The sequence below is a fragment of the Corvus cornix genome, chromosome Z (assembly GCF_000738735.6).
Source record: "Corvus cornix cornix isolate S_Up_H32 chromosome Z, ASM73873v5, whole genome shotgun sequence".
Classification (NCBI taxonomy): Eukaryota; Metazoa; Chordata; class Aves; order Passeriformes; family Corvidae; genus Corvus; species Corvus cornix.
Window position 1 is genome coordinate 3042168 of NC_046357.1, and position 27055 is coordinate 3069222.

General features: G+C 38.8%; 3 protein-coding genes across 7 annotated transcripts in view; 1 reads left to right on the forward strand and 2 right to left on the reverse strand.

Moving 5' to 3' along the window:
- The window catches only part of TRAPPC13 (trafficking protein particle complex subunit 13), a 26382-nt gene extending 21509 nt beyond the window's left edge, over nucleotides 1-4873 (reverse strand). For 2 of the 4 annotated variants that reach the window (XM_010395335.4, XM_010395334.4), the window contains exon 1: nucleotides 4747-4873. In XM_010395335.4, the coding sequence (XP_010393637.1) occupies nucleotides 4747-4792 (46 nt within the window). In that variant the 5' untranslated portion in view covers nucleotides 4793-4873. The remainder of the gene's footprint in view (nucleotides 1-4746) is intronic. The other 2 variants (XM_010395338.4, XM_010395336.4) reach the window with 1 other exon arrangement.
- Nucleotides 149-4842, reverse strand: SHLD3 (shieldin complex subunit 3). The gene is made up of 2 exons (XM_039566637.1): nucleotides 4747-4842; nucleotides 149-2605 (listed from the first exon to the last, which is right to left on the reverse strand). The coding sequence occupies exon 2, from the start codon at nucleotides 2472-2474 to the stop codon at nucleotides 1725-1727; it is 750 nt and encodes a 249-aa protein (XP_039422571.1). The 5' UTR covers nucleotides 2475-2605; nucleotides 4747-4842; the 3' UTR covers nucleotides 149-1724.
- A 128-nt stretch (nucleotides 4874-5001) lies between the features above and the next one.
- Nucleotides 5002-26842, forward strand: TRIM23 (tripartite motif containing 23). Of its 2 annotated transcripts, XM_010395329.3 has the most exons (11): nucleotides 5002-5199; nucleotides 5858-6020; nucleotides 16183-16304; nucleotides 17131-17409; nucleotides 18022-18204; nucleotides 18731-18946; nucleotides 20020-20154; nucleotides 21491-21620; nucleotides 21738-21848; nucleotides 23282-23406; nucleotides 23741-26842. In XM_010395329.3, exons 1-11 carry the CDS (start codon nucleotides 5104-5106, stop codon nucleotides 23918-23920), a joined length of 1740 nt encoding a protein of 579 aa, XP_010393631.1. In that variant the 5' UTR covers nucleotides 5002-5103; the 3' UTR covers nucleotides 23921-26842. The 2 variants fall into 2 exon arrangements, with proteins under 2 accessions (XP_010393631.1, XP_010393632.1); XM_010395330.3 differs by lacking the exon at nucleotides 17131-17409.
- The last annotated feature ends 213 nt before the right edge of the window (nucleotides 26843-27055 follow it).

Here is a 27055-nt window from a genome sequence, read left to right on the forward strand (position 1 = left end):
AATACAGTGTATTATTGGCATTACCTAATTTTATCCAAATTTACATTAAGCCTGTACAAACTAGTATTTGCTGACTGTTTCTAAAGAAAGAGTTACGTCATGTCTCAGAAAATAAATACATCACAGAATGAAGTCAAAACAAACGATGTTAGCTATGTTATCATATTTATTACGACTACTAACACGTTAGAAAAGATATCATCTCTTCTAAGATCCTAGACAAAAAATACATTAAATAGAATTCAAATCACACTGCATTTTACTTCATCTTATCTTCCAAAATGCTCATGCACAAATAAATTTTATTACTATTAATGTTAAGCTCAGAAATATCATGTCAGTGAAAAGTTGGCTTTAAAACTAATAACAACCCTCAGTTGCTCTAGAAAGCATTTTGCATCAGTTTTGCTAAGCGGTCACATTAAATGTCACATACACCCCAAACATCAACGTAAGACATTTATGAATGTCTCAAAATTCAGTCAAAGCTTAAAAATACATGTCAATGACTCAAATGGAGCAATTTTAATCTAAAAAAAAAAAAAGAAAATGTAATGCCTATAATAAAATATAATTATTCAACACAAGGATGTCATAAAAATATAAGTCTAATGGGCATTTACTTTGTTTTTACATGGAGGGATCTCTGTTATGCTTATGTGCACTTTGTTAGATTGTCATTAATGCCAGTTACATCAATCTACAAATATTAAACACTTGTTTTCCCCTTTTTCCAGATGCTACAGACCCTGACCACCAGCTACAGCAGATCTAGAATTAGTAGGAGTGCAAATGCATACCCTTGCAATTATATTGATCCCAGTTTAACTTCTCTACTGACCCTCCAAACACTCAATTGAGCAGGGACAGCATGACCTTGGAACACTTCATTCTTTCAAGAGAAAAAAAGTCATGCTGAACTCAGCCTTTTATGACCATAAAAGGCATTCAAATTCTCAAAGACAACAAACAAGAGGTTTCAGATACAAGTCTCACTTCTTATTTTCCTCACTTTTAGCTGGAAGCTAGTGTTTTCTTGTTCTTAAATATAGAGACAAAAGAACAGAAACACCAGGAAAAAAAAAATCTTATTATCAAGGTGTAAACGAGCAATTATTAAGTTGTTCATTATTTTTCACCCCACAGCTTCCACTGAAGCTATCATTAATATTTCTGTGAAAATATAGCTATCATTGCTAAGACAGTGGATATATGCCACATAAAGTAAGTTTGTATTTCATGGGAGGGATATGCCTTCACTAAAAAAATTCAAACACTACTTTCAGGAAATAATCAGATCTTGAAAGTCTTAACGTCAATTACAACTATGATAACAATTATTACAACACACTTAAAAACATTTTTCCTTCTCCTAATTCCAAAGAAGCAGAGAGGACATACTTTGCTTAATTGAAAGCATAAATTTTATTATCTGGAATAGTCTGGAATTTTCACTTAAATATTTTCCTTTAGACCAGCAAGGTAGAGAAAAGCCATAAAATGCAGTACTAAGCCAAACAGAAACTTACTAATCTTAACAGAACCATAAGTCTTGAGGCAAAACAAAATTAAAATATATCATTATGGTTAGAAGACTGTAGCAAAGTAATACAAATAGTTTTCTTACCGTTAATTTATCAGCTGTTCTAAAGTCTATATATACTTAACTGCTTAAAAACTCTACTATTTCAGACAGTAATTTTATTATTAAACTATATCTAAAGTTATAAACTAAATATAATTCCATATTTATGTACAAGCAAATTCATTTTATCTGTAAGGCTTAGCTTTTCCCTAAGAATATTTCTAACATATTCACAGTATAATATATCACAGAAAATCCATATCTGTCCCACAGATCTTTGGATAGTAGCATTGCAAGATGGCAATTCATTCTGTTTAATGAGTCTATTCAATTTTATCCATATGTCCTCCAAATTCTGGTTTTTACAAATAGACTGTTCAATTGTCCACTTTGCTCTACAAAATGCATGCAGCTTTAGTCTTTCCAAATTATTTTGCAGTTCTTGAGATAAAGGACGAATCTTTTCTTTGAGTTTAGCACTAGGGAGAGAGACACTCCAAGACCTTTTCAATTTTTGTTTTCCATTAGGTGGTGGTTCTCCTTGATAGTCCAAGTTAATTGCTCTGTGAACAGCCTGTGCTTGGATTAAAGTTGGACCATGTTTCATGCTAGAGTGAAACTCAAGGAGATTTTTTGTGCAGTCATAATCAGGAGATCCTGTAACATATTCTGAAGGTGTAGAAAGTTGTTTCAATTCTTCCACTTCCTCACAAGAAATAACAGGTGCTTGCTTTTTTGGTTTGAGGGGAAGTCTGTGTAAATCACTTGGAAACCAGGGTGCAAATCTTGGTAATTGGCGAATGGGAAACTCCTTCACTGCTGCTTCTGCAAATTTCTGCAGTTTTATTAGATCCCTCTGATGTGGTCGATAGTGCAAGACCACTTCCATGCTTCAACAGTAGGAATCCAGTGACTCTTAGGAAAACAGTCTCTTGATTAGGATTCTCATATCTAGACTGAAACACCTTTTTTACAAGAATTTCCTTGCCCCATGACGCAAAGATCAGTGGAAAACAGGACCTAAAGCAGAAGTATTATAAAATAATAAGATACTACCATATTAAGACAAACATTGCTAGGATATTTTTCAAGAAAGAAACAGGGAATAAAAATACGTGAGATATATATCAGAACGTTCTATTTTATCTAGGCTGAACATTAGTGGCTGTATTCCATCATTACCAGTGTAACTTCAGTACACTGAACATTATCCACATGCACACTGTTTACTCAAAAGAGTCCCTTTCCAAGAGAATGCTTTTACTGTCACCATCTCATACCTGCCATCCATCACTATTCTTGTTATATTGTTGTGATGCATATTTAAAGACCCACAACTACTACTGCCTATTTTCTCAAATTTAGCAGACAATTTTTTTTTAAGTTCTCCTCCTACGTATCAGTATTTTAAGCCAGGGCACATTCTACTAGAAAACTAAAAAACACACGTGTTACAGAAACCCTTCCTGAAATAGTACTGACTAATACAGTAGTTTTTAAAGTAAAAAGTTAAAAGGGAAGTGCTCTAGGCAAATTAAAGCTGCCTGTTTCCATTTTGTATCAGAACTACACATCCAGTTTTAGCCTCAAAGCCTCCAAGCACAACACGCAACTATGCTTTAATCCTTAAGGAACTGATAACTTCTTAATTTATTAGACTTTTGGAATAACTAAACAACTTATTAAGTCCTCAAATGCTTTATACTTTCAAAGATTATATTAAAAGACATGGGCATGGTGAAGGAAGAACTACAAACACTGTTATGAAATGTTAGGCACAGTGTTGCTCTCCTATTTCCTACCCTTCTCCCCCTTCCCTTGCCTCTGCAAGAAATTTGCAATCATTTAAGGCTCCCTGATGGAGAGCAGTAACATACAATGATATTAAAATAGTAAAATCTAGAATTGCCACTGTCAAGATTTTGTTTAATACAGTCACAATGCAAATAAATCCTCACACCTTCCCCACTTCGGCAAAATCTATGGCCTGGACACTGCATCAAATTCAAAACAAACCCAAGGATTGCACTGGTTTCTTATAAAAGCAAAACGATCCACCATAAAGCTTTTTGCTTCGAATTAATTACTATCAAAATGCACTTGTCAGCTGACGATGTTTCATGTTCTCAGGCTTTTGACTTTATGTTTATGTATTTGAAAAGAGCTTGTTGAGCTTTGAATTATGGTTAACAGATTTTACTATCACATGCAGACACCATTAAAAACTTTGTCCAGGAGAGTTTTAAAATGAGAAGATGGTCTCTGAAATTACTCATACCTGAAGTATTTTATCCATCTGGGCGGCCTCACTGATCTAGAATGCTTGCAGAGCTGAGATTCTAACCAGCTCCTCATTACGTGTACATAACTAGCAGCATTTATGATTCAGAAATGATAACGTTTCTTCACAGGGCTCTCTTGATTTCTACATTAATTTTGGAGGCATGCAACTGTATGCACAATTGTACACAGCTGTATTTTCACTATTTGCGATCCCTGAATCAAAGAGGTAAGCCTCGTAGTTGCACATTTAGCATGAGGTGAAAAGGGCAAAAACCATCCAAAAGGAAATCACGGAATGAATTTGGTTGGGAAAGACGTCTGAGATCATGGAATCCAACGTAAGACCGAACACCACCTTGTCAAATAGACCATGGCATCAAGTGCCACGTCCAGTCTTTCCTCAAACACTTTCCAGGACGGTGACTCCACCACCCCCCTGGGCAGCCCATGCCAATGTCTAATCACCCTTCCTGTGAAGGAATCCCTCCTAGCGCACAACCTAAACCTCCCCTGACGCAGTTTAAGACTGTGTCCTCTCGCCCTGAAAAACAAACAAACAAAAGAGGCAGCAAAGGAATTTTAGCTAAACATTTTCTTGTAACTGAAGCCTTGTGCAAAGCACCGACACAGCCGGGCAGCCGCGCTTGAGCCCCTCACGCCAGGTGCACATCCTGCGGTGTGTGGGGCATGGTAGAACAGCCCCCACCGCTCCCTTAGCCCTCCGGCACCTCTCGCCGCGGGCCCCGAGCGCTGGGCCGCTCCCTGCTTCACGTCCTAAACTGGGGGAAGAAACACCCTCGGCTGCCGATCAGACACCCTGTTTCCCCACCGGATCAGGGCCGGGCGGGCGGGAACCGGCGGGGCCGCGCTGTCGGTACCTTTCAGAGCCAGCAAATGCTCCTGCTTGGGCTGGTTGACATCCATGGCCGTTACCGCGCGGGATGGCCGGCGCAGCGGGAGGAGCCACGCAGAGTGCGGCGGCAACGGGCACGGCCGTCCCAGACTGCAACGCGGCGGGCGGGACTACAGCCCCCAGGGCTCCGCGGGCGGCTCGGGCGCAGCACCGCCTCCTCCACCTGCCAGCGCCGCGGCGGAGCACGATGGAAGTCGTAGTTCTGCGGTTCTGTAGTTTTGCAGTCCTGCGGAGCGGCGCCTGCACCCGCCGGGGTGGTGCCTGAGGCGGCGGCGGTTCCCCTCTCCTTCCTGCGGAGCCACGCTGCTCCGCCCTCCCCGAGATGGCGGCCCTGGCTATAAACAAGGCCGGGGCCGGGCCGGAGGGTGGCCGCGGGCCTGGGGCTGGCGGTCGCGGCCCGGCGGGCGCTACGGTGAAGGTGAGGTAGCGGCTCGGCCCAGCCCCTGTGGCGGGGCGAGTGGTGCCGACCGAGGACGGGGCGTGGGAGGCCTGTAGTACAGGAAGTATCCCCTGGGGTCCTGGCTTATGGATTGGTTTGGGGATTTTTTTCTTTCTGAATGACCATCAGTTTTGCTTTTCGGTAATAGCTTGAGATGTTCCGGTCCGCAGCTGTTTGCTCCCACTAGCTTGGTGCTGCGTTTGTAGCTTGCTAAGTGGCTCACTTGGTATGACTGACGTGTTTATGAGCATCAGCTGCGAGGGGAAACTGCAGGAGCCAACACTCTGCTCTGGCAGGGTCTTGCTCGCCTCTTTTCCTGCGAGGATGTTTCTGCTGGTTGTGCCTCTTGACCAGTAGGCTTGTCTTGTGGCGGTGTGTTAAATGAAGTGGGCAGGAACTAGTGGTGATCAGGCACGATGCTGAGGAATTAAAATATTCTGTTTGTGTCTAATTATTTATTTCCTTTTAAAAAAATCGGTAGCATGATCGTTAGTTGTGTGCATAAAGCAGAATTACTGACTCAGCTTATGTGCTGTGATTGCATGAATTTCTGTAAAATAAACTGTCATATGGCTTACTGCATGAAGTCTGCTTTTTATTTAGCTCAAAACCAAATGTGGTCTTTTTTGACTTACAGGTTCTTGAGTGTGGAGTCTGTGAAGATGTATTTTCTTTGCAAGGGGACAAAGTTCCCCGGCTGCTTTTGTGCGGCCATACTGTCTGCCATGACTGTCTTACCCGGCTTCCCCTTCACGGCAGAGCAGTTCGTTGTCCTTTTGATCGACAAGTTACTGAACTAGGTAAGAAAATACAAGTTTGACATTCTTGAAACCTCTCAGTCAAGGATATCTAGAAGATAATGCTAGACATAGATTTTTAGTGCTGCACTTAGTGGTAGTATTTCCAAGTAATGAATGTGCAGTGTTCCTTTTCATTTATAGAAGTTCATACCAGTGTTAAACACTAGTAAAGTAGTTATCTTAGGAAAAGAAAGGAAATATTTTGCCTCTATGTTCTTGAGTCTTGGCTTGTGCACTTTATACCTTGAAGTCTTTTTGTACACTTATATTTACAAAGGGACAACTCTAATGTTTCTAAGGGCTCCTGAATGAGTATTAGTTTCCTATTGTCCTAAACACTAAACCTATGCAATTAAATAGCTTTTTTGACAGACATATTTGTCTGAATTCATGATGAAGTGACCTAGGGGGAAGGATCAGTGATAGCAAACCTGGTTTTTACTATGTTAGTTACTTCTATACATGCAATAATTGGTAGCAGCAGGCTATTAACAGGAATTTCCCTACTCTAAGAGTGTCTGCACATGGTATTTGAAAGAATAAGATGCAGCTTTTTTTCTTTCAGTGGAAGTTTTTTTTTAGGCAAAAGATGGCACAGGCACATAATTTCTTCAGAATAAGAATTACCTAGTCAACATGGGGATACAGAGAAGACAAGTTATCAGAGGAACCTGTAACAAAAAGAACTTGTTAATAGAACTGGCTCCAGCAGCTTTGAATAGCACTGGAGGAAAAAAAGAAAAACTGTTGAAAGGAGAATCTTTAGAAAAGGAAATCTCTAATCTGGTAAACCATAAAAAAAAAGTTTAAGTATCAAATTCACTTGATTTTGCAGTACAAGAATCTCCTAAATTGTAGACCAAGCTGCAAGGAATATTAAGGCACTCTGCAGGATGTTTTTGTGGAGATAGGAATCAGGAAAAGAAATATCAATCTCATTTGAAAGAGGGAGGTGGTAAAGTATGAGCATCATGAATGATTGCCGATCTAGGAGAGCGGTTAAAAGAGTAATGGTTTTTTTGACTTCTTACCTATGACTGCACAGCTGCACAAGATTTCTTAAACTATGCTTTTGGAGAGAGAATGTTAGAGCACAATGCTCAGTCCTGTTGTTACGAAACATTTTTGTCTAAGAGCACTGCTTTTTTTTATTGTGATAGGATACTTGTTGCTTCTTAGTTTTTATTGTGCAATTTTTCCCAGGCATCTGAAAGCATCCTATCATATTTTTTGGTGTGTTTCATGTTTGGTGAAAATGAAGCTTTACAAAAACATGTACAGATTTTTTTTTTTCATCTTTCTGAGGAGCTTTCTGAATGCAGTGAAATGTTATTAAACCTCCAAGTCTCCTGCAGTTAGGAAGAGGGATAAAAAGCTTCAGGTTCTTTTTATATTGAGTATAATAGACTTACATCCTGCTGGCTAACACTAGAAAGAGGAATGCACTGTGATCAACAGTTGCTCACAAAAGTAATAGGTAGAAAATCTTAGCAAAACAGCTTGAAAGTAAAAGTACTTCTGTGAATAAAAATGTTCTGCCTGGTGATCTGAGGCAGGGGGAGGTCATAGCTACTTTTAATCTTTCCATATCCAACAGCCTTGAGAAATAATATTGCTTCTAGGATATAAAACCAGGATGTTTTGTGGAGTGAAGCTCGTCATGGCTCCTCTTTGAGACATCTGTACATTTGTGACCTTGCTCTAATCACCTAGTAGTTGCTGCTATTGGTTAAATTTGCTGCACTTGTAGTTCTATTTTTTTCTAGAGCTTAGGAGCTGGGAGGGACAACATGGGGCCCAGGGGAACTTTTCATACTTCTCTCCCCTCCATTTGAAGATATGAGAAAGCAAGCTCCATGTTCACCCTATTGCCATTCTACCTTATAATTAATTTAATGAAATAATCCTCTCTAGTATCAGAGAGCTGTTTAGTACCTAAATTTTGATTATAGGACCACTGCCAAGAGGAAATTCTATTGAAAGAAAAGCTGTAAAATTAGGACATAAAGCTACCTGTGCTGAACACAGTTTCTTAGTCAGTAACTATGGATTTTATGGAGACTTTTAGTTGGTTATTTAACCTATGGTTACTTTTTTTCCTTTGCTCTTATTAGTAAAGCACTTAATATTATATTCTTCCAAGTTTCCTAAGTAATCTTGGGAACTTTCTGAAATAAATACTTTGGGATCTGTATATGGATAGATGTAGCTGTATTTTTTGGAACTGAATTCTTGGTTTAAATTTACAAGGCTGTCTCTTCTTTCTGTATGTAACTGTATGTGAGGGCTGGGTTAGAAGTACTTTGTGAATCAGGATTTTTGGAAATACGTGTTCTACAACTGAAAATTGAAACGTTGTTTACATGCTTAGCAAAATTTTCTAATAGTTCATAAAATCTTATTACAAGAGAAAATATTTTGTAGTGAACAGATAGGACTAAAGCTTGCCAAATCATTCTGCATTGCAGAATAGACAAAACATTGATTTTTGTTGGGTATTTAAGAATTCTTTGATGAATTTGCCTGTGATTAATCTTCTAATGGAGAATTTTAAATGTACATGTTGAAGGTATGTGAAGTGTTGTCTTCAATTGGATTAACGTTCTTTAACCAAAAAGGTGCAGTGGAAAAGTTCATTTGATTTTCAAAATTTTTAAATCGTAGGTTCTGGAGATTGTTGATTCAGACAGTTTATATGGGGAAAAATCCAATAAATGGTGTCTGTAGAAAAAGAGGCTGCTCTTAAAGCTTTTCCTCAGAGTATGTTTGGTTTGGAAGAAAAGACAAATAATTTCTTGCAAACTGCTTTCTCTTTTCCTATGTTGGATTACTAGGGGGTTTTTTTGGGTTTTTTGTTTGTTTTTGTTTGGGGTTTTTTGGTTGGTTGGTTGGTTTTGGTTTTTTGGTTGGTTTTGTTTGTTTGTTTTTGGGGTTGGTGTGTCTGTTTGTTTCTGTTGGGTTCTGGGTTTTTTTTTTTTAAATAAATATGCGGGCCAGGGAATTTTTAGGAAAAATGTGCTTATGTTGCAGCTTTGGAGTTTCTCTCTTACTACAGAGCTGAAATTATTTTCTATGATTAAGACTTTTTCACATAGATTTGCAGGTGATAGCATTCTTCATGCTGATTGGTGTTGCTTACATTTACACATGCCTTTGCTAGTGTCTGAGTGCCAAGATGAAACTTAAAAATACTGTGCAAGAAAATCCAGTTAACCATTCTCTCAAATCTGTTTATACATTTAGACAAAAGTTGTTCCTTTATCCCTTTCATTATTTATAATACTTCTGCAGTCAAGATTCATGCTTTGAAATTGATACTTATATTGTTTGCTGGAGTCAGTCTTAATATCTTCACTCTGTCACTATCTTGCTCCTGGCTGACACGTTTCCTGCTATTCATGTCTTACTCTTCTTTTGAGATGACAATCAGAATGTGTAATGATTTTTGTAATGGGCACAAACATGCTTTGTAGGCACAAGGATGAGATCACTAGACTCTTTTTTACATTTGTGATTGAAGCAGAATTTGAGGTAAAGTCCAAATGATTAAATTGATGTATTTATACAACTCATGTTTTAGTGATTTTAAATACAAGATAAACACTTGGTCAGATGTGTTGAAAATGTGTAGGTCAAGTACATAAAAATCTTATAGGTAAATTTAGAGTAAAAAGGAGCAAAGTCCCCTTTTTGCAAATATGTAAACTTCATGATAAATACCAGTGAAATGAGACATGACTTTTTTATGAGAATGCATGCTTATGACAAGGTAGCCCACCTAGCTGATCAAGGGAAGCCAGTTGATGTGATCTTTTTGGATTTCAATAAAACTTTCAATACTGTCTTTTACAGTGTCCTGCTGAACAAAATGTCCAGCTCACAGCTGGATAAACACATAATATGTTGGGTGAGCAACAGCCTCATGGGTGAGGCACAAAGGGTTACAGTGAATGGGGTGGCATCAGACTGGGGACCTGTTGGGGTCCCTCCCCCGCCGTGTAGCCCTGGGAGAGGGGCCCTGAGGGCACAGACACGGGGTTTCCCTGCCCCTGCTCAGCCTCGTTCCCATGGGTTGGTTTGTGTTCCCTGCGCGGGCAGAAGGACCCTTGGTCCCGTGACTGGAACAGTTCCTGAGCAGAGCTCCGGCCATGCGGCTGGAGAAATAAACATCTCTGAAACAGCTATCAAGAATCTGTCTGTCCATATATATTTCCTTTCCACGGGACTCCTGGTTTGATATATGCGTGTTGCAGTATCCCCACTGCAACAAATGGTGGAGAATGGAGAGCAGAACGATCCCCGATCCCTAAGCGACTGATTTGTGTGAGTAAACCCTGGAAACTTTGGATTCCTCTTCTTGGTTTTGCTTTGCTATTCCGTATCTAAACTATGGAGGAACGGTGGGAAGACTCTTGGCTCTCAGAGCCGCATATGGACATTTATCTTAAACTTAAAATGATTCTTGAACAACGATTTGTAAATTTTAGCTTGATTCAAGCTCAGAAAGAACTGAAACACTTCCTGGCATGGTTGTTTAAGAACTTTTTCTATGTTTCTTGGGATTTAATTCTTACCAAGGGCTTTTGGAAAACCGTTTGGACACAGTTAATACTGGAGTCAAAATATATGCCGATGGAAGAATATTTTCGTGAATATTATTTAGTTACCGAGACTGTTGAACAATGTCAGCTGTGTCCTGGCGAAGGGAAGCCTGGTGCAGGGACCGTGCGGCCCAGGCCACGTGCACCGAGCGCCCTCCGAGCAGCAGCGAGGCAGTTCCCGCGCGCGGGCGGAGCCACGCGAGCCGCAGTGTCGGTGGCGGAGCGAGGCGCGGCGGGAGCGGCGGGGCCCGGCGGTGCCTGCCCGGTCCCGCGCAGCGCGTGGTGGAGCGAGCCCCGTGAACGCCCGGCCGAGAGGGGCGGCGCGCGGGCGGCGGCGGGCGGCAGTGGCGGTGGAGCGGAGCCGCGCCCAGCCGAAACACGCGCTGGAGCAGGGCACGGGGGAGTCGTCGCTCGGGGGCCCGGCCGAGACGTGGGTGCAGCGCCCGGCATCGGCAGCGAAGCTGCGACCAGAGGAGGCGACGCACGGAGAACTGAGCGGCGCGGCCCGGCCCGGCCCGCGCGGCCCCGAACGCGACCCCGGGAAGAGCGCGCAGGCACCAGCAGCCCCGACAATTCCAACACGGGAGCGACCGAAAGAGAGAGCAAAGACGCAGCGAGACAGAAAACAGCAGCCACTCGGAAAAAGGAGAAGATCATAGTAACTAAGACCTTAGGGATAGTAAAATGGTATAATGTTAAGCAAAATTATGGTTTTATAACAAGGTGTGACAACCAGCAAGACATATTCGTGCATAGAACTGCTATTAAAAAGAATAACCCTGAAAAATGCATCCCAAGCTTGGGAGATGGAGAAGTCGTGGAATTCAAAATTGTTCTAGGGAGAAAAGGGTTACAAGCATCGCAGGTCACTGGGCCTGATGGTGTTCCTGTAAAAGGCAGTATATATGCAAAAAATCGTAGTCATGTTAGACAATATCTCCATTGTAAGCCCCCCCTACAGTTTCCCTTTCCTAATCCCACCTTTCCCTTTTACCCTATGTCCTGTTACCCCCAGTGTATTCCCAATCCGTTTTTTCACCCATGGTTTCCCTCACAAAACCATGCTTTTGCCAATTGTTTCCCCCAAAATCCCTTTCCAATGCCGAGTGGGGGATGAAAAGGGGGAGGGAAGAAGTTAAACCCTCTCCTGCCTCAGTTTCCCCACAAAGCATGCTCAGAGAGTCCTGTCTCCCTTCTGTCAGCCCTAAGATGTTCCACAGAATCTGATTGGACATTTAAAGACTCAGGAGGGTGGCTTGTTTTGTCTTAAAACTGTTCTTGTTATGTTTATCCAGTTGTTTTCATTCTCCTTTTATTAAAATAAAACGGGTGAGGTGTTGGGGTCCCTCCCCCGCCGTGTAGCCCTGGGAGAGGGGCCCTGAGGGCACAGACACGGGGTTTCCCTGCCCCTGCTCAGCCTCGTTCCCATGGGTTGGTTTGTGTTCCCTGCGCGGGCAGAAGGACCCTTGGTCCCGTGACTGGAACAGTTCCTGAGCAGAGCTCCGGCCATGCGGCTGGAGAAATAAACATCTCTGAAACAGCTATCAAGAATCTGTCTGTCCATATATATTTCCTTTCCACGGGACTCCTGGTTTGATATATGCGTGGTGCAGTATCCCCACTGCAACAGGGACCTGTCACTGGAGGGGTTCCCTAGGGCTCCATCCTTGGCCCTGTGCTCTTCAACATCTTCATAGGTGACTTGGGTGCCTGATTGGGAGCTATATGAAGTTCCCAGATGATGCAAAACTGGGAGGAGCTGTTGACTCCCTCGAGGGCAGAGAAGTCCTGCAGAGAGACCTTGGCAAATTAGAGGACTGGGCAATCACCAACCATGTGACATTCCACAGGGTAAAGTGCCAGATTCTGCACCTGGGATGGAGCAACCCTGGATGTACAGACAAACTGGGGAATGAGAGACTGGAGAGCAGTGCCATGGAAAGGAAGCTGGGGGTCCTGGTGGATGGCAAGTTGAATGCAAGTCAGCAGTGCCCTGGCAGGCAGGAGGGCCTGGGGGCATCAGGCACAGCATCGCCAGCCGGGCAAGGGAGGGGATTGTCCTGCTCTGCTCTGCACTGGGGCAGCCTCACCTCCAGTGCTGGGGGCAGCTTTGGGTGCCACAGGATAAGAAGGACAGTACTAGAGAGTGTCCAAGGGGGGGGCATGAAGATGGTGAAGGGCCTTGAGGGGAAGCCTTATGAGGAGCAGCTGAGGTCACTTGGTCTGTTCAGCCTGGAGGAGACTGAGGGCAGACCTCACTGCAGTTACAACTGCTTCGTGAGGGGAAGAGGAGGGACAAACATTGATCTCTTATCTCTGGTGAGCGGTGACAGGACTGAGGGAATGGCCTGAACTTGTGTCAGGGAAGATTTAGGTTGGACATCAGGAAAAGTTTCTTCACCCAATGTTGGGCACTCGAAGAGGCTCCCCAGGGAAGTGGTCACAGCACCAAATCTGCCAGGGTTCAAGAAGTATTTGGAGTATGCTCTGGGGCGTACAATGTGGTTATTGGGAATGGCTTGTGCAGGGCTAGGAGTTGGACTCAGTGATCCTTGTGGGTCCCTTCCAACTCAGGATTATGTCGTGATTCTATGTTTTACAGGATGCTTGCTGGTTATAAATTCTGTTTTACTAGATTAAAATTAGCATGTAAGCTTTGCTTGTTTTTTATCTGTGACCAAGATGGGCATGTTATACAATTGCTAGTGCTTGTATGAGCAAGTGTCATGATACATAATAGAAAGAATGTAAGAGAAGCATAAATTTGTTTCTCATGACAGCGTAGAGTTATGAACCAGAAAATAAATTCAGATAGCTACAGACTTATCTTTTCTGATCTTGTTGCTTACAATTCAGTAAATTAGCTCTGTTTTGACTTTCCCTTCACTGCTAGACATGGAACAGAGCTAACGTGATTAAAATCAGATACAAGGTGTCCAGGGTTTTTTAAATAAATATTAAAACATGTGAAAGAAAAGACTTCTATAAGAAACTCTGTAGTGATTGAGTAGCTTCTTTCTCTCTCAGCCTTACCCAGTATTTGCCTTAAAGGCTTAGACAATGATTGCTTAAAGACTAGGAGCTATAGTCTCTTCCTTAAGTAGGTTTACCCTTTTGGTGCGTGTGCATCCATTTATACTGGGCTATAAATGGCTATCTGGATTAGTGCATAATCTGAAAATAGGAGGTCCGTGTTAGTATCAGCAGTCATTACATTGGTGTGTTGTTAATGTATTTGTATGCTGTAGAACCTGAAGGTTGTGCACAGTCAGATTGCTGTGGGAAAGCGCTAAACGCTGTAGAAGGGAACCACATAGCCACTTTTCAGTGCTTTGTTTTCTGAGAGTTAGTCTGTCTAGATACATATTGAGCAAATCCAGATTCTGTTACCAACTGTTTTGATGTAAATTATATTCTAGAAGTGGATATAGTGCTCTGTATTTCTTCAGCTTGTAATAAGAGGTGACTCTTCTTTGCTCTGTGTTAAACAGTGATCTTGCTAGGGGTGCTCAAGCTAAAAAATTACTAAGCTCTGAAGTTAGAAAATATCAAGGCAGATGACTTGCTGATGCTTAGTGTAATTGTGGAGGGACAAAACATACCTTCTGTAAACTCCTTCAAGATCTGTGGTAAATAAAAGTTAAAATATTTTGTTAGTTTGTTTTCAACTTATATTGTGAAGTGCACTGATCTTAGATTGGGTGTTGGCAACGTAATGCTTCTCTGTAGCAGAGAAGGCTTCCACCGTGGAACTGATAACTGCAGAGGTCACTGATTTTAAAAGTGCTGACTCCTTGCTTTATACCTAACTTCAGAGTTACTAACCAGTGCTTTCATAGGCCCATTTATGAAAGCAGCAAATGCATGGTCTTTACTGTAAGCACATTTTTTTAAACAGGTTATCAGTGTTGTTTTATACCTGTTGAGGATGTTGGAAGATAGTTAAAAAATGCTCCCATTTATAGCTAGAGGAAAACAGTAGCATCCATTTATTGCCTGTAATCTTTCAGGCACATAACTTCTCAGTGGCCAAATTCAAAATAGAGTATTATGGGCTATAATTTAAACTGTGAGGAAGATGGACTATGGAAGAAAGTTTAATGAAGTTAAACTGGAAGCTACATAAAGCAGTGAGGTATCCATTGTGGTTACTAACTGGATATTTCCCGTAGCTACGTAGATGTTGTCTGTCTGGTCATTTAGAACTGCACTTTCACTCTAAACGATAAATCAAAATCTATGGAGTGTTTGATAAATCTCCATATTGAAGACAGAAGACTTACTGTCTGTAAAGGATCAGCGAGATGACACTGAATTCCAGAAGGATGAAGGGTACATACTCCTACCAGACTGCCACAGGGCAGCATAATTCAGGAAAACAACATGGGACAACTCTACAATTCAAGTAGTCTGGGCTCTCTGGGAAAACATGTGGGAGTACTGTTTTCATTCGTTCATATAGATAGCTGGTGTGTAGTGTGCACAAACTGAAACACAGAAATTTTGTCTGCATATAAGGAAACAATTTTGACTGTAAGAGTAAGAAAGCTATGCCACAGGTTGCCCAGAGAGGTGATAGCATCTCTGTCCTTAGAGATCTTCAAAAGATGCCTGGGAGTGGTCCTGGGCTACCAGCTCTAGGTGACTTTGGCAAAGTGATGTCAAGAGGACCCTCCCAACTGCAACAATTTCGTGATTTTGCTATGGCTAAAAAGTAATGATTCAGTGCTCAGAGATGATGCTTGATCTCTTGAGCCACCTTTTCCTTGCAAGAGAGAAAATGTCATTAAGTTTATGACAATTATGCTGAAAAAAAGTCAAGGGATGATAATTCCTTGAAGAAGCAACCACTAAGATTCTCTCATATGCCATGTGGCCTATACAGATACCTTTAGCAGCAGTTATTGGGATGCAGTTCTGATTTTGGTTCTCATGTCATTGCTTCATGTTAACTTCTACAAAATCAGGATCATAGAGGAGTAGACATGGATTTCTGCTTTGCTCTATGGAGTATGAGTGATCTTCCTTTTTATCAAATAGTGTAGTACATTGGGTTTTCTTTATGAATATTGTTTTAACTCAGGTTTTGCTGGAATGCTGCAATAGGTGTTGCATTTTGTGATTCAGGGAATAAGGTTTGTCAGTAGGGAATTCTTCATGGCTTCCATTAGTACAGTAGAAATGTTCACTGTACCTCTGAAAATAATAATTATTATGGTACACAGTGTTTGTGTGTTCCATGTATTCTTTAGTTGTTAGCTATTGCAAATTAATTTACAACTATTTTTACTGAGTTTCTCTAAATTTTTAATAATCTTGGCATCTTTTAAGTAGGGAAAATGTGCATAAGTATTAAATAGCTCAATGATCAAAGGAAGGAAGAGGATGGAGTGAGCTTGCAGAAAAAATGTTAGTTGTATCTCACTTTGTTAATATTAATGTAGTTGATGTGGTCTTAATGTTTGTCAGAACCTCAACTGTAGTTTGTATAATTTCTCAAAATTATATGTTGAGATTTGTGTTCCTCTCCTCCACTTTGTTTAACTCTTTGTCAAAAATAGGAGATTCTGGTGTCTGGGGATTGAAAAAGAACTTTGCTTTGTTGGAACTCTTGGAACGGTTGCAGAATGGACCTGCTGGGCAGTATGGGACAGCTGAAGAAGGCATTGGTCTCTCTGGAGAGGTACTGAGTTTTAAACAAAAGACAAAAAAAATTGTTATGTTTGCTAGAAGGTATCTCTAAAAAGGAAAAAAAATGAAAATCAGTTCTTTGCCAAATGTAATTTCACCAATAATACTATTCATTTCTTCTAGTATCTAGTACTAAGGCTTCAGTTAATTGCTTCATAATTAAATGCTAATTTAAGCAGAAAATAAACAGGTATTAGTAAGTATGCATACTATTTCCCCCTTTTTTTTTAATGCCTTTAGGATTTTTAGAAAAGGTTACTCATTTTGATATTTTAGTTACAGTGGTATAAGCACAGTTTTCTAAAACTCTTTAGGAATTCATCCTAAAGACTTCAGCTCTTCTTGTCAGTAGTTGCCTTTTAGTCATTTTATTATATCATGTAGTACTTCATTACCAAAACTAGCTGCTTTTATCATCTCAGTATTAACAGCTGGTGTGCAAAATATCTTGCAGTACCATTCTAGATGTAGATAACTTTCCTAAGTGTTTATTTGACCATTGGTATTCTGGTTTTCTGTAACCACTTCTCTGTTCTGTAATGACTGCTTTGGAGGAAATTCCTGGAGCCAGATTTATTTTCTCCTCCAAAACTTTACAACTTGCACTGAAGCTTGGATTTATAAAATCACTGAACACTATAACCTTTTGTTTTTTATAAGTTTATTGAAAACTTGAAATGAAGTTTCAGAGTAGTCCAAATATTTATTAGTGTATAACTTTTAAAGAAATCTTACATTGTTGACAAGTCTTCTGATTTTTCCTCCGTTATTTGGATTATGTGTTAACTACTTCAGTTTTGCCTGTTTTTTGTTGTTAGAGTATCATTCGTTGCGATGAAGATGAAGCCCATGTTGCATCTGTGTATTGCACTGTTTGTGCCACTCACCTGTGTGCAGACTGTTCCCAGCTTACTCATTCTACTAAGACTCTAGCGAAGCACAGGCGTGTACCTCTTGCTGATAAGCCTCATGAGAAGACGATGTGCTCCCAACACCAAGTGCATGCCATTGAGTTTGTTTGTTTAGAAGAGGGCTGTCAGGCGAGTCCTCTCATGTGTTGTGTCTGCAAAGAGTATGGGAAGCATCAAGGTCATAAGGTACTGCTAGTAATTAATTTCTAGTCATGCCGTGGGGTGGCTTGCATAATTATTTATCCAATTAAAGTACAAAAGGTTGTCAAGAAAGGAGGGTAGACTCTTGATGTGTCTTCATCCCATTCTTTCATTTTCCCTTCATGTCAGATAGTTGCCATGGTAAGATGAACAAAAAAACTTAGAACTCAGTGAGTTACTAATGTGTGTATATATATGAAGGACAGTCCCTTTATCTGCTGCTTTTCTGAACTTCTCATAATATTGAGCCATCAGTTTTAAAAGCTGTTTTCATAATGCAGACACTATGTACACATCACATCACTGGTGCAATCTAACCATCCTTCTTTTTTTATAATAAATTATGATAAACAGGCAAGTTTTTGTTTACTTGTGTAATTGCTAGATGTCTGAGTTGGTTTCAGCATAATTTCTAAGTCCTGATTGTATATTTAAATTGCAAGATGGTTTTAAGTTCTTATTTGGCTTTCCTGTATATATATATGTGAATATATGCCCATATACTTGCACATGTATATTAAATATGTAGTAAAATAGAAAAGATTATTAAGGAAGATAGTTATGATTGATATTTAATATGTTGCTTTTAATTAATAGCACTCCATCTTAGAACCAGAAGCAAACCAGATTCGTGCATCCATTTTAGACATGGCTCACTGTATAAGAACTTTCACAGAAGAAATCTCAGATTATTCCAGAAAACTAGTTGGAATTGTTCAGCATATAGAAGGAGGAGAACAAATAGTTGAAGATGGAGTTGGAATGGCCCATACTGAACATGTATGCTTTTTAAAAATTTTTATTTCCCTCACGTGCATAGATTATTTGCTTTTTGGTAATAACTAGGATAAGGAATTTCTTTGAAAATTATGCACAGGTTTTCTAGAACAAGACTTAAAGTTCTTTTATCTAGCAAGTCAGTATTGTGGCTTAGTTCAGCAGATAGGTGGGAACTTGTGTGTTACAGTGTTTTTAGGCTACATGAAAATATGGCGGCAGTGGGAAAAGTTGTATAACTGCTAGTGTACAGATTGTGTATGCTCTCAGGTGGTATGGTACTACTGTTTTCCCTGGTCTTTTTTAGTAAGGTGTCTATACATGCAAACGAGCTACTTGATTATAGGAGTAACTTCTTGAATGGTCTTGGTATTATACAGAAAGTCTTACCAGCCCTAGCTGGGACTTGAACTGTGATGTAGCCAAGCAGATGCGAAAATAAATTAGAATCTGGAATAAAATCTAAGATGTGATTCTGGAGTCAACTGGTGTCCTTAATCTCTTGGATCTTCTTGCTGCAACACTCTAGGTACCAGGAACTGCAGAGAATGCTCGCTCATGTGTCCGAGCCTATTTTTCTGATCTTCATGAAACCCTTTGTCGTCAGGAGGAAATGGCTCTAAGTGTTGTTGATGCTCACGTGAGAGAGAAGTTGATTTGGCTAAGGCAACAGCAAGAAGACATGACCATTCTCCTGTCACAGGTTTCAACGGCTTGCCTTCACTGTGAAAAGACTTTACAACAGGTAGGCTGGCAAATGAGCTGCAGTGTATGGCAATATACATGGAGCTACAAATTAAGTTTAGACTACAAAAAACCAGGGTAGATGGTACTCTGCATTATTTTCTTAAAAGATTAAAACAATCATGATATAACATGAGATTTAAGTATTCATTGCAAGGGAGTGTTAGACAAAGATAATCAGTACAAAAGTGTAGACTCCTCCAGTTGCTGGAAACCCTGTGGCATGACTTTTCTGGAGTAAGTTCTGGTATTTGTGAGTTTAGTGGAAGGACAAGACAAGACTGAAGCAAAAAAAAAACCCTACAGAATTTATCGGAAGGATTTTGCAGTTGCAATTACAAGTATAGATGTTTGAAGCTGGTAGTCATACATGGCTGGTAGGAGAAAATGTTTTGGGATTAAATCTCTTCTAGTAGCGCTTGTAACATGGGTAATTCAACATCTTAAATGTATGAAGAAAGTGGCTGTGCGAGAGTATCTGACTGATCCCTTATTCATTCAGTTTAATTATAGGAAAAAGTAAATAGTATGTGTAGCAAATAGTAAACCAAGTGTGAGAAGCTACTTCATGAATGTGTTCTTTGTACTTCTTCTTTCCAGATTTGTTTAGAGCTTGTGTTTTGTTGCTTAGTCAGATTTAGCTATACAAATGTTCTGATTATGAATGGGTGGATACTAATATTTTCCTCTTAAGTGTGTTGCTGTATACTGCAAAGTACTTGCTCTATTCCATCTGTTGGAATCATATAGGAAAAAGATAAATATTCTTTGTGTTACATTGTTATTGTTTCTCATAATTTCTCATAATTTGTATGGCTTGTAAAGAAAGTTTGTTGTTTTTTATCTTTAACCTGCAGAACTGTTTAGTTTCTATTAGTGTTAAGGAAAAATGTTAAGATACTCATATTTGTATTGCAATTTAAAATAAATCTATTTTGTAAATGTTAGTTTATTGAAGTAGAGTATCTGTTTAAAATGTCTTCTTTCTAGCAAACATATCTATATTTTATTTGGGGTTTTTTAAAGTAAATTGCTAAAGGAAAGGCATACTTCTGGTTTTTTTTGTCTGTTTAGGATGACTGCAGAGTAGTGTTGGCCAAACAGGAAATTACAAGATTGCTAGAGACATTACAGAAACAGCAGCAACAGTTTACAGAACTTGCAGATCATGTACAGCTGGATGCTAGCATACCTGTGACTTTTACAAAGGTATTCTTAATCTCATGGAAGTACAGCTATTGACTTTATGATGTCCCAAATCTAATTTAAAATAAAGCAGGAATAACGTATGTACATTATGATGCTGTATCTGTTGCAACAAGTTGAAGCAATTCAGTATCAGTTTGAGCCACAGTGTCTTATCACAGCATGAGTGCAATGTGGTATTAGAGCAACAAACCACTGTGCTGTTATAATTAGGGCGAGAAATGTTCATTTGACATTGACCACATCAGTAACTTTTTGCTTTTTAATATGTTGGATAGCATTTGTGAGTTCTAGAAACACCTTTCTTTGGAAACATACCTGATTATTTCCTGACAATTCCTCACCTATTTTAAATGTAATACTACTATTATAACTTTCAGTTTATAATGTTAAATATTTCTTTCAGTTCATTAAACGGTCAGTTGTTTTGCAGTTGCTTCATATTCACTGAGAGCTTAGCTTAGACGTGGTTCATCTTCTAAGTAGGTTTGAGTTTTATTGCTTCAATATAATTTCAGTACCACTTTCTTTGAAAGGAATGAAATTATTCAAAGTTTGATAACGGTACTTCTATTTGTTGTGTATATATATGGTATTTATTATTGAAGATAGTTTCTCATAGGCAAGTAAATAAGTTTGAAACTCAAGGAACAAGAAGTACTTTGATATATGATTTTTTGTGGTTCTGAATGGGTGAAAGAGGAAGAGGATCTATTGCTGCTGAGACAAAAATGAGGACTCAACGGTAGTTGTTGAAGCATTTACTGTAAGGAAATGAATGCTTCCATGGGGATTCTATGTCAGTTCTTGTTGACTTAAGAAATTAAATCTTCAAAATAATTTATTTTGTAACTTCAGTATAGTTGCATTAACATGGAAATACAAAATTTTCACTTCTGCCAGTCTCTTTCCCATTCACCAGAGACCAGAGCTGCTAGGGCCAGGGAAACCTCTTTTGCAAATGCTCATTATTCCGTGAAGCAGTAATTACAGAGAATTCTAATTAATTGCCACAAACAATTCCTCACATGGTTTCAGCCAAGAACGATGAAAGAATTGAAATTTTATCAAATACAGACATACTATAATGAAACTGGCTGACTTTCTAAAAGACATGTAGAAGACTCAGGTAGAAGTTACAGGTTCATGAACTACAGCGTATTGGATATTTTTTGTTTCTTTTATTGCTGGAAGTGATTGATGATTGTGCCTTGTACTTTTGGAGATCATCCATTTAATCATTTTAGAAATGGTGATAAAATATGTGTTTTAAACATAAGGGTTTTCTAGATTGAATTTCCTAGATTTGCTGTTGTTTTATGTATGCTGTTTCTTCCAGGACAACAGGGTACATATTGGACCAAAAATGGAAATTCGGGTTGTTACTTTAGGATTAGATGGAGCTGGCAAAACAACTATTTTGTTTAAGTTAAAGCAAGATGAATTCATGCAGCCAATTCCAACAATAGGTTAGTAGCTACAATTTAAATGTAATGACTTTCCCGAATGTATGATTTATCTACTGATTTTGGTTATTTTATGTTCATACAGAGTAGGACTGTAAAACTTAAATATTTTTATTCCAGGTTTTAACGTTGAAACAGTAGAATACAAGAATTTAAAGTTTACTATTTGGGATGTAGGAGGAAAACACAAATTGAGGCCTTTGTGGAAACATTATTATCTCAATACGCAAGGTAATACTGATACAACTCTTCAACTGCATTTTGTCTTCTAGCTTGTGTTTCAGAGCCAGAAAGATTATTAATAGAAATAATTTATGACAGTAGAAAGTTGTTCATCTAATGCAAAGTACAGCTGTTAGGTTCATGAGCTAATAAATTTTAATCCAGTTGGTCATAGTGTCTACTGCATGATAAAGATGCATTCTCCATAAATCCATCAGACAGTTCATGGAGCCAAACAAAATTAGAACCTCTGTTAAATTGGTTCTAGCTGACAACAGACAAGGTACAGTGTTCCAAAGTCTGCATAGTGAGAAGCGGTACTTGCCAGGTATGAAATACAAATAGCACTTGAAAATACTCAGCTTTTAGGAGCCTTTAGGTAGCAACTTAAAAAATTCTACAAAGTTCTGTAACTTTTGACTTGGTATTGCAGTGTAGTATCTGATTATAGACTAGATTACTGATTCTGAAAACATTGATATATATAGTGCCAACTTAAAAATTCATGTTGTCCTTTTTTAAATCCTCCATAGGTTTTTTCCAGTTCAGAAAGAAGTTCCTCTTGATTAATTAATTGACAATTACTTGAAATACTTAGGAATTACAAAGACCAGCTCATGTGCTCTTTGTACATTATTTCAGCCTTAAATGCAAACTTTAACATCTTAAATTATTCATCTTTTCAAACTCCTAAAAATTGTATTTTGGGATTTCTGTTATCCGCTTAAAACATACTGTGTAAAGTAGTGTGGAATCATGCCTGCCTTGAGGGATTTTATGTTGGACAGAAAGCTAGACAGTTACCCTGGTAAATAACTGTAGTCGGTTTTATTTAGTTTTGGTGTTGGGGTTTTTTCATTGCAAAATCCTTGATTTTAAATTCTGTCCTCTGGCTCTGCCCCCTTGACTTTCCAGTCTTTCTGGCATCTTATTAACTCTCTCTAGTGGATAGTAAAATCTAATGCTGCTGTGTTGGGTCCATGGCCATCTTCTCTGGATTGTGTAGTCTGTAGTTGAAGCAAGCTATGCTGATTTGGCTGAACCTGTGAGTATTACAGCCCATTAAGGGGAACTGAAACAGTCATATGGGAGTTAATGGAGTATAAATGGATCAAGAAATGGTTTAAACTGAGATGCTTAATCCACACATAGTAAATCTGGTTTTAGACCAAAGTAGTTAAAATGTCATGGCCTTTATATTAGACTAGGAAAAAAAATCAGATATTTTTTTCCCTATTTTAGGATGAATTCTAGATTTCTATTTAAAATATAAAAGTATGTAAGGAATTTCTCAGTCATCCTGGATTTAAAATTGAAGTTGCATACTGCTGAGAAACTTCACTTAAGAAGCTTCTAGAAAAAAGGAATTGTGTAAGTTGAAAGCTAATTTTTCAGAGTTTGTATTTGAATGTGGGTAAAACATTTCTCTTCTTCTTTCATAGCGGTGGTGTTTGTTGTTGATAGCAGTCACAGAGACAGGGTCAGTGAAGCATACAGTGAACTTGCAAAATTGTTAACAGAGAAGGAATTGCGGGATGCCTTGCTCTTGATCTTTGCTAATAAACAGGTACTTGTGATTTGGTTTTACTCTTTTCCTCAGCTTGTCTATCAAATTCCAACCTTCTGAACCCACTGTTGTTGGTAGGGAGTGCTAATGTGGAAAGCATGAAATGTAGATGTTTTCCTTATGTGTAATGCTGATCAAATGTTGGTGCTAAGAGTGCTTAGTAGACTGAACAACCAGGGGTTTTTTATGGTAACAAGTAGTAAATGCTTAGCCGTTTGATTTCTCTTTTGTGTTTGAAGAGCCTTTATGTGATCTGTAGTTTCAGTCTAAGCCAATAAAATGGCTTCAAACATACAGAAGAATAATTGAGTCTTTGTATTTGATTCTGTTGCAGGATGTAGCAGGTGCTCTGTCAGTGGAAGAAATCACAGAGCTGTTGAGTCTCCACAAACTCTGCTGTGGCCGTAGCTGGTATATTCAAGGTTGTGATGCCCGAAGTGGTACAGGACTTTATGATGGATTGGACTGGCTTTCAAGGCAGCTAGTGGCTGCTGGTGTCCTGGATGTGGCTTAACTTTGCGTCAGCTGGAATTTAATGTTGTAGTTCATGGTTTTGTTTTGTTTGCACGATTTAGGGTGTTGTCACCAGGTCTTCCCTCTGAGAAGGGGACTTAAATATTAAGTTGGTGGTTACAGAAAAATACAAACCTTTGTCCTAGATAGTATAATTGGTTCACTATACTTGTGTCATTATAGTGTTTTTGAAACTTGATACATTTACATGTAGTGGGAATGGAAGAGTGTTACAAGGATGCCTTGAAATTCCTTTTGGTGATATTGTTACAATTTAAATTTTTTCCCTGATAAAATATGCATTGGATTTCATATAATAATTATAATGAGGTTACAGTAGTTAATTGGTGTTACAAAAATTCTGAATGGTTTAGAAATACTTTCCCATTAAGCTGTTTCAAAATCCATCTCAAGTTTATTAGTAATAGTCAGCTCTATTAGAAATAAATGGTGCTACTCTTTAATATCTAAAGAATCCATAGATCTAAAGATGACATTGAAACTTAAATGCAGCTACACCATGTAAAGAAAATGCTTCCCTTATTATTTATTACCCTCCTTGTTTGTTACAGGAACACAGCATAACTGCACAAAGAAAACTCAGAATGGAGAAAAGTGTTGCAGAGTGAAGGGGCTGTGTCATTGTTTAGCAACTTGTTTTATGTTTTGGGGGCAGGGGTTAGTTGGGTTTTTCATGCTGAATTATTTATGGACATACTACAGTGATACTGAGGAGAAAGTGTTTTGTGCATACTTGGGGACAAAATCTGCCTTTAGAGATTAAGTTTACTCCTCAAGAAGTCAAATTAAATTTAAAAAAAAAACTTCTTAAAGAAGTAGTGTGGTATAATATCCAGCTATGTGCTTTTATGTAGAAGTCCTGCTTCCAGATTAAGGTAATGGCCTTAAAGTATTCAATAACGCAATGTAAAACCAGTGTACACTAATTATAAGTCTTACTTTAGAAGGGTAGATGGTAAAATGTGATACAAACCTTCCATAATTAGATTCTCAATTTTTACTTTATCTTCTACATGAAACTGTCAACAATGCCTCTATTTTTGAAGATTACTCGTTCACAAACCCATGAAATACGGGTGTAGTGCTGTTTAAATTTAGAGAAGGTTGCAATGACTTAGTGATCTCTTTTTCTACTGGACATGCAACTCTGCGAACAATTTTATGTGTCTGGTATGCACACCAGAATCTTCTGCCCTTCTCTTTAAGTCCATGGCCACTGCCAATTGAAGAAGCTGTGCCATGGATCCTCTTCGTGTTGGTAGAGGACCTACAACAAGTGTGAGCAGTAGATCAGAACTCTGTATCATGACTGTTCTTATTGGAGTAGAGGTGAATCAGAAGAACTAGATAGTGCAAGTGAACAGTGTTGTTTCACAGATGTGGAGATGTTTTTGCCACACTGAAAAGTGTTTACCTGTGAGAGCTCTGAACCTCACCTAGCAAAGAAAGTGTACCCCTTTATCTGTGGCTTTGCTTTCATTGTATTATTAGGAATTTTATGCTGTTTTCCTACTACATACCTTAGGTAAAGCCAAGAATGTATAAACAAATAATTTAGTACATTTGCACTTTTCTTCTAGAGGAAGCAGTTAATGTAACTACTTCCTCATAATGACATTTGTAGTATTCTTATAACCTAAATTTCATTAAGTTATGTTAAATGCAGCTTCAGATTCAGCAAGTCTGAAAACTTGAATAATACCTGAAGGAACACTAAGCTTTAAAGTCGTTCAGTGTTTGTGAAGTGGTCTTTAATGCCTACACATGTATATAGGTACTGAGGTACAGGGTATACTCTTTCTTTAGATAACCTGATAAATTTGGAAATTGTTTATAATAGAGCGAAAGGTGGGGTTTTTGCATGTACCAAACTTAAAATTGTTCATCCTTCCCAGGCTGTAACTTCTTGCGCAATACACTGTTGGTGGCTGTGACTTGAGCATCTCCTTAGCCTGTTCTGCAGAGCAACCCCTCACCTAGTTAGGGCTGACTGTCCCTTCACAGCTCTTTTTGAAATATGAACAAGTTCTGCTAAGTATGGTAGATACCTTTTCCTGTAATATTTTTAACAGACGACATGCATTCTTTAGAAAAATCCCGATCTAGTTTTATTTTAGCTGGCTTAGGCTTCAGTTACATATGCTGCTCAGTATGGTTCTACTTCAAAATGTTCAAGGTGACTAGTTTGTATTTTATGTAACATTAAATTTGAGGGCAGAGGAACAATTCTCACTTACGCATATTTTTGAGTACAAGTGATTGCTTGTGACACATGGAATGCTACCATGAAAGTGTTTTAAAATTGAATTTATTTAAGATGACTTGAAGTAAATGTGGAAGTGTTGCATTCGTCTGTGAACTTTCCAGTGTAAAGAGTACACGAAGAGGTTTATTGATATTATACATTAATACAACATATAAACTGCTTCAATTATAAATTTGAGCTTGTTTCATTGGTTTTACTGAACTTTAGTTTTTAGTGTACTGACTTATGCAATATGTAATTGGAATATTTCCTCAACTAGAACTCACTAAAGCATTGCTAACCGTTTGGAAAGACTGAATAACTTTTCAAAGGATTTTGACGTAATTTTGAAATTGAGTAAATGCAACATCCGGTGACTGTGTTGTGGCTTTCTTTATAGAACTTCATCTCAAAAATAGTATGTCTAGGCTAACTGAAAAGTCATGTTTTATCACTGATTCTGTATTCTACCTTCAAAATTGTGGACCATGAGGGTCTAGTTCCAAGAGTGTTGAGTAGATGTGGATGTTACGTAAAGATTCCTTTAAAGAAAGGGCTCTTTTAGTAGAAACAATTTGTGAGCTGCTGCAATTTGCATTGCCCAGAAAATAATTTCTTTTCAATAAAAGTATGTAAAAGCTTGAGAACTAATTTTAATTATCTTGTCTTTTTGTTTTCATTTTTTTTAAGGTCATCTCAGAATAGAGGTGTGCTACATTTAACATCCTACAGAATTTTTCTAACTGATCCTTTATCTCACTAAAGATAAACTTCCTTGTGGTAGCAGCAACTTCAGAGGGAATGAATTTGATTATCATGCATCATATCTCAATTCATAAATGAAGTTACCAGAATGGTAAACTCCCAAGT

Coding starts and splice junctions, on each gene's coding strand:
- SHLD3 (XM_039566637.1), bottom strand. CDS start 2,474: ATGGAAGTGGTCTTGCACTATCGACCACATCAGAGGGATCTAATAAAA.
- TRIM23 (XM_010395329.3), top strand. CDS start 5,104: ATGGCGGCCCTGGCTATAAACAAGGCCGGGGCCGGGCCGGAGGGTGGC. Junction 16,305..17,130: donor GCATTGGTCTCTCTGGAGAG/GTACTGAGTTTT, acceptor TTTTGTTGTTAG/AGTATCATTCGTTGCGATGA. Junction 18,205..18,730: donor GAATGGCCCATACTGAACAT/GTATGCTTTTTA, acceptor GCAACACTCTAG/GTACCAGGAACTGCAGAGAA.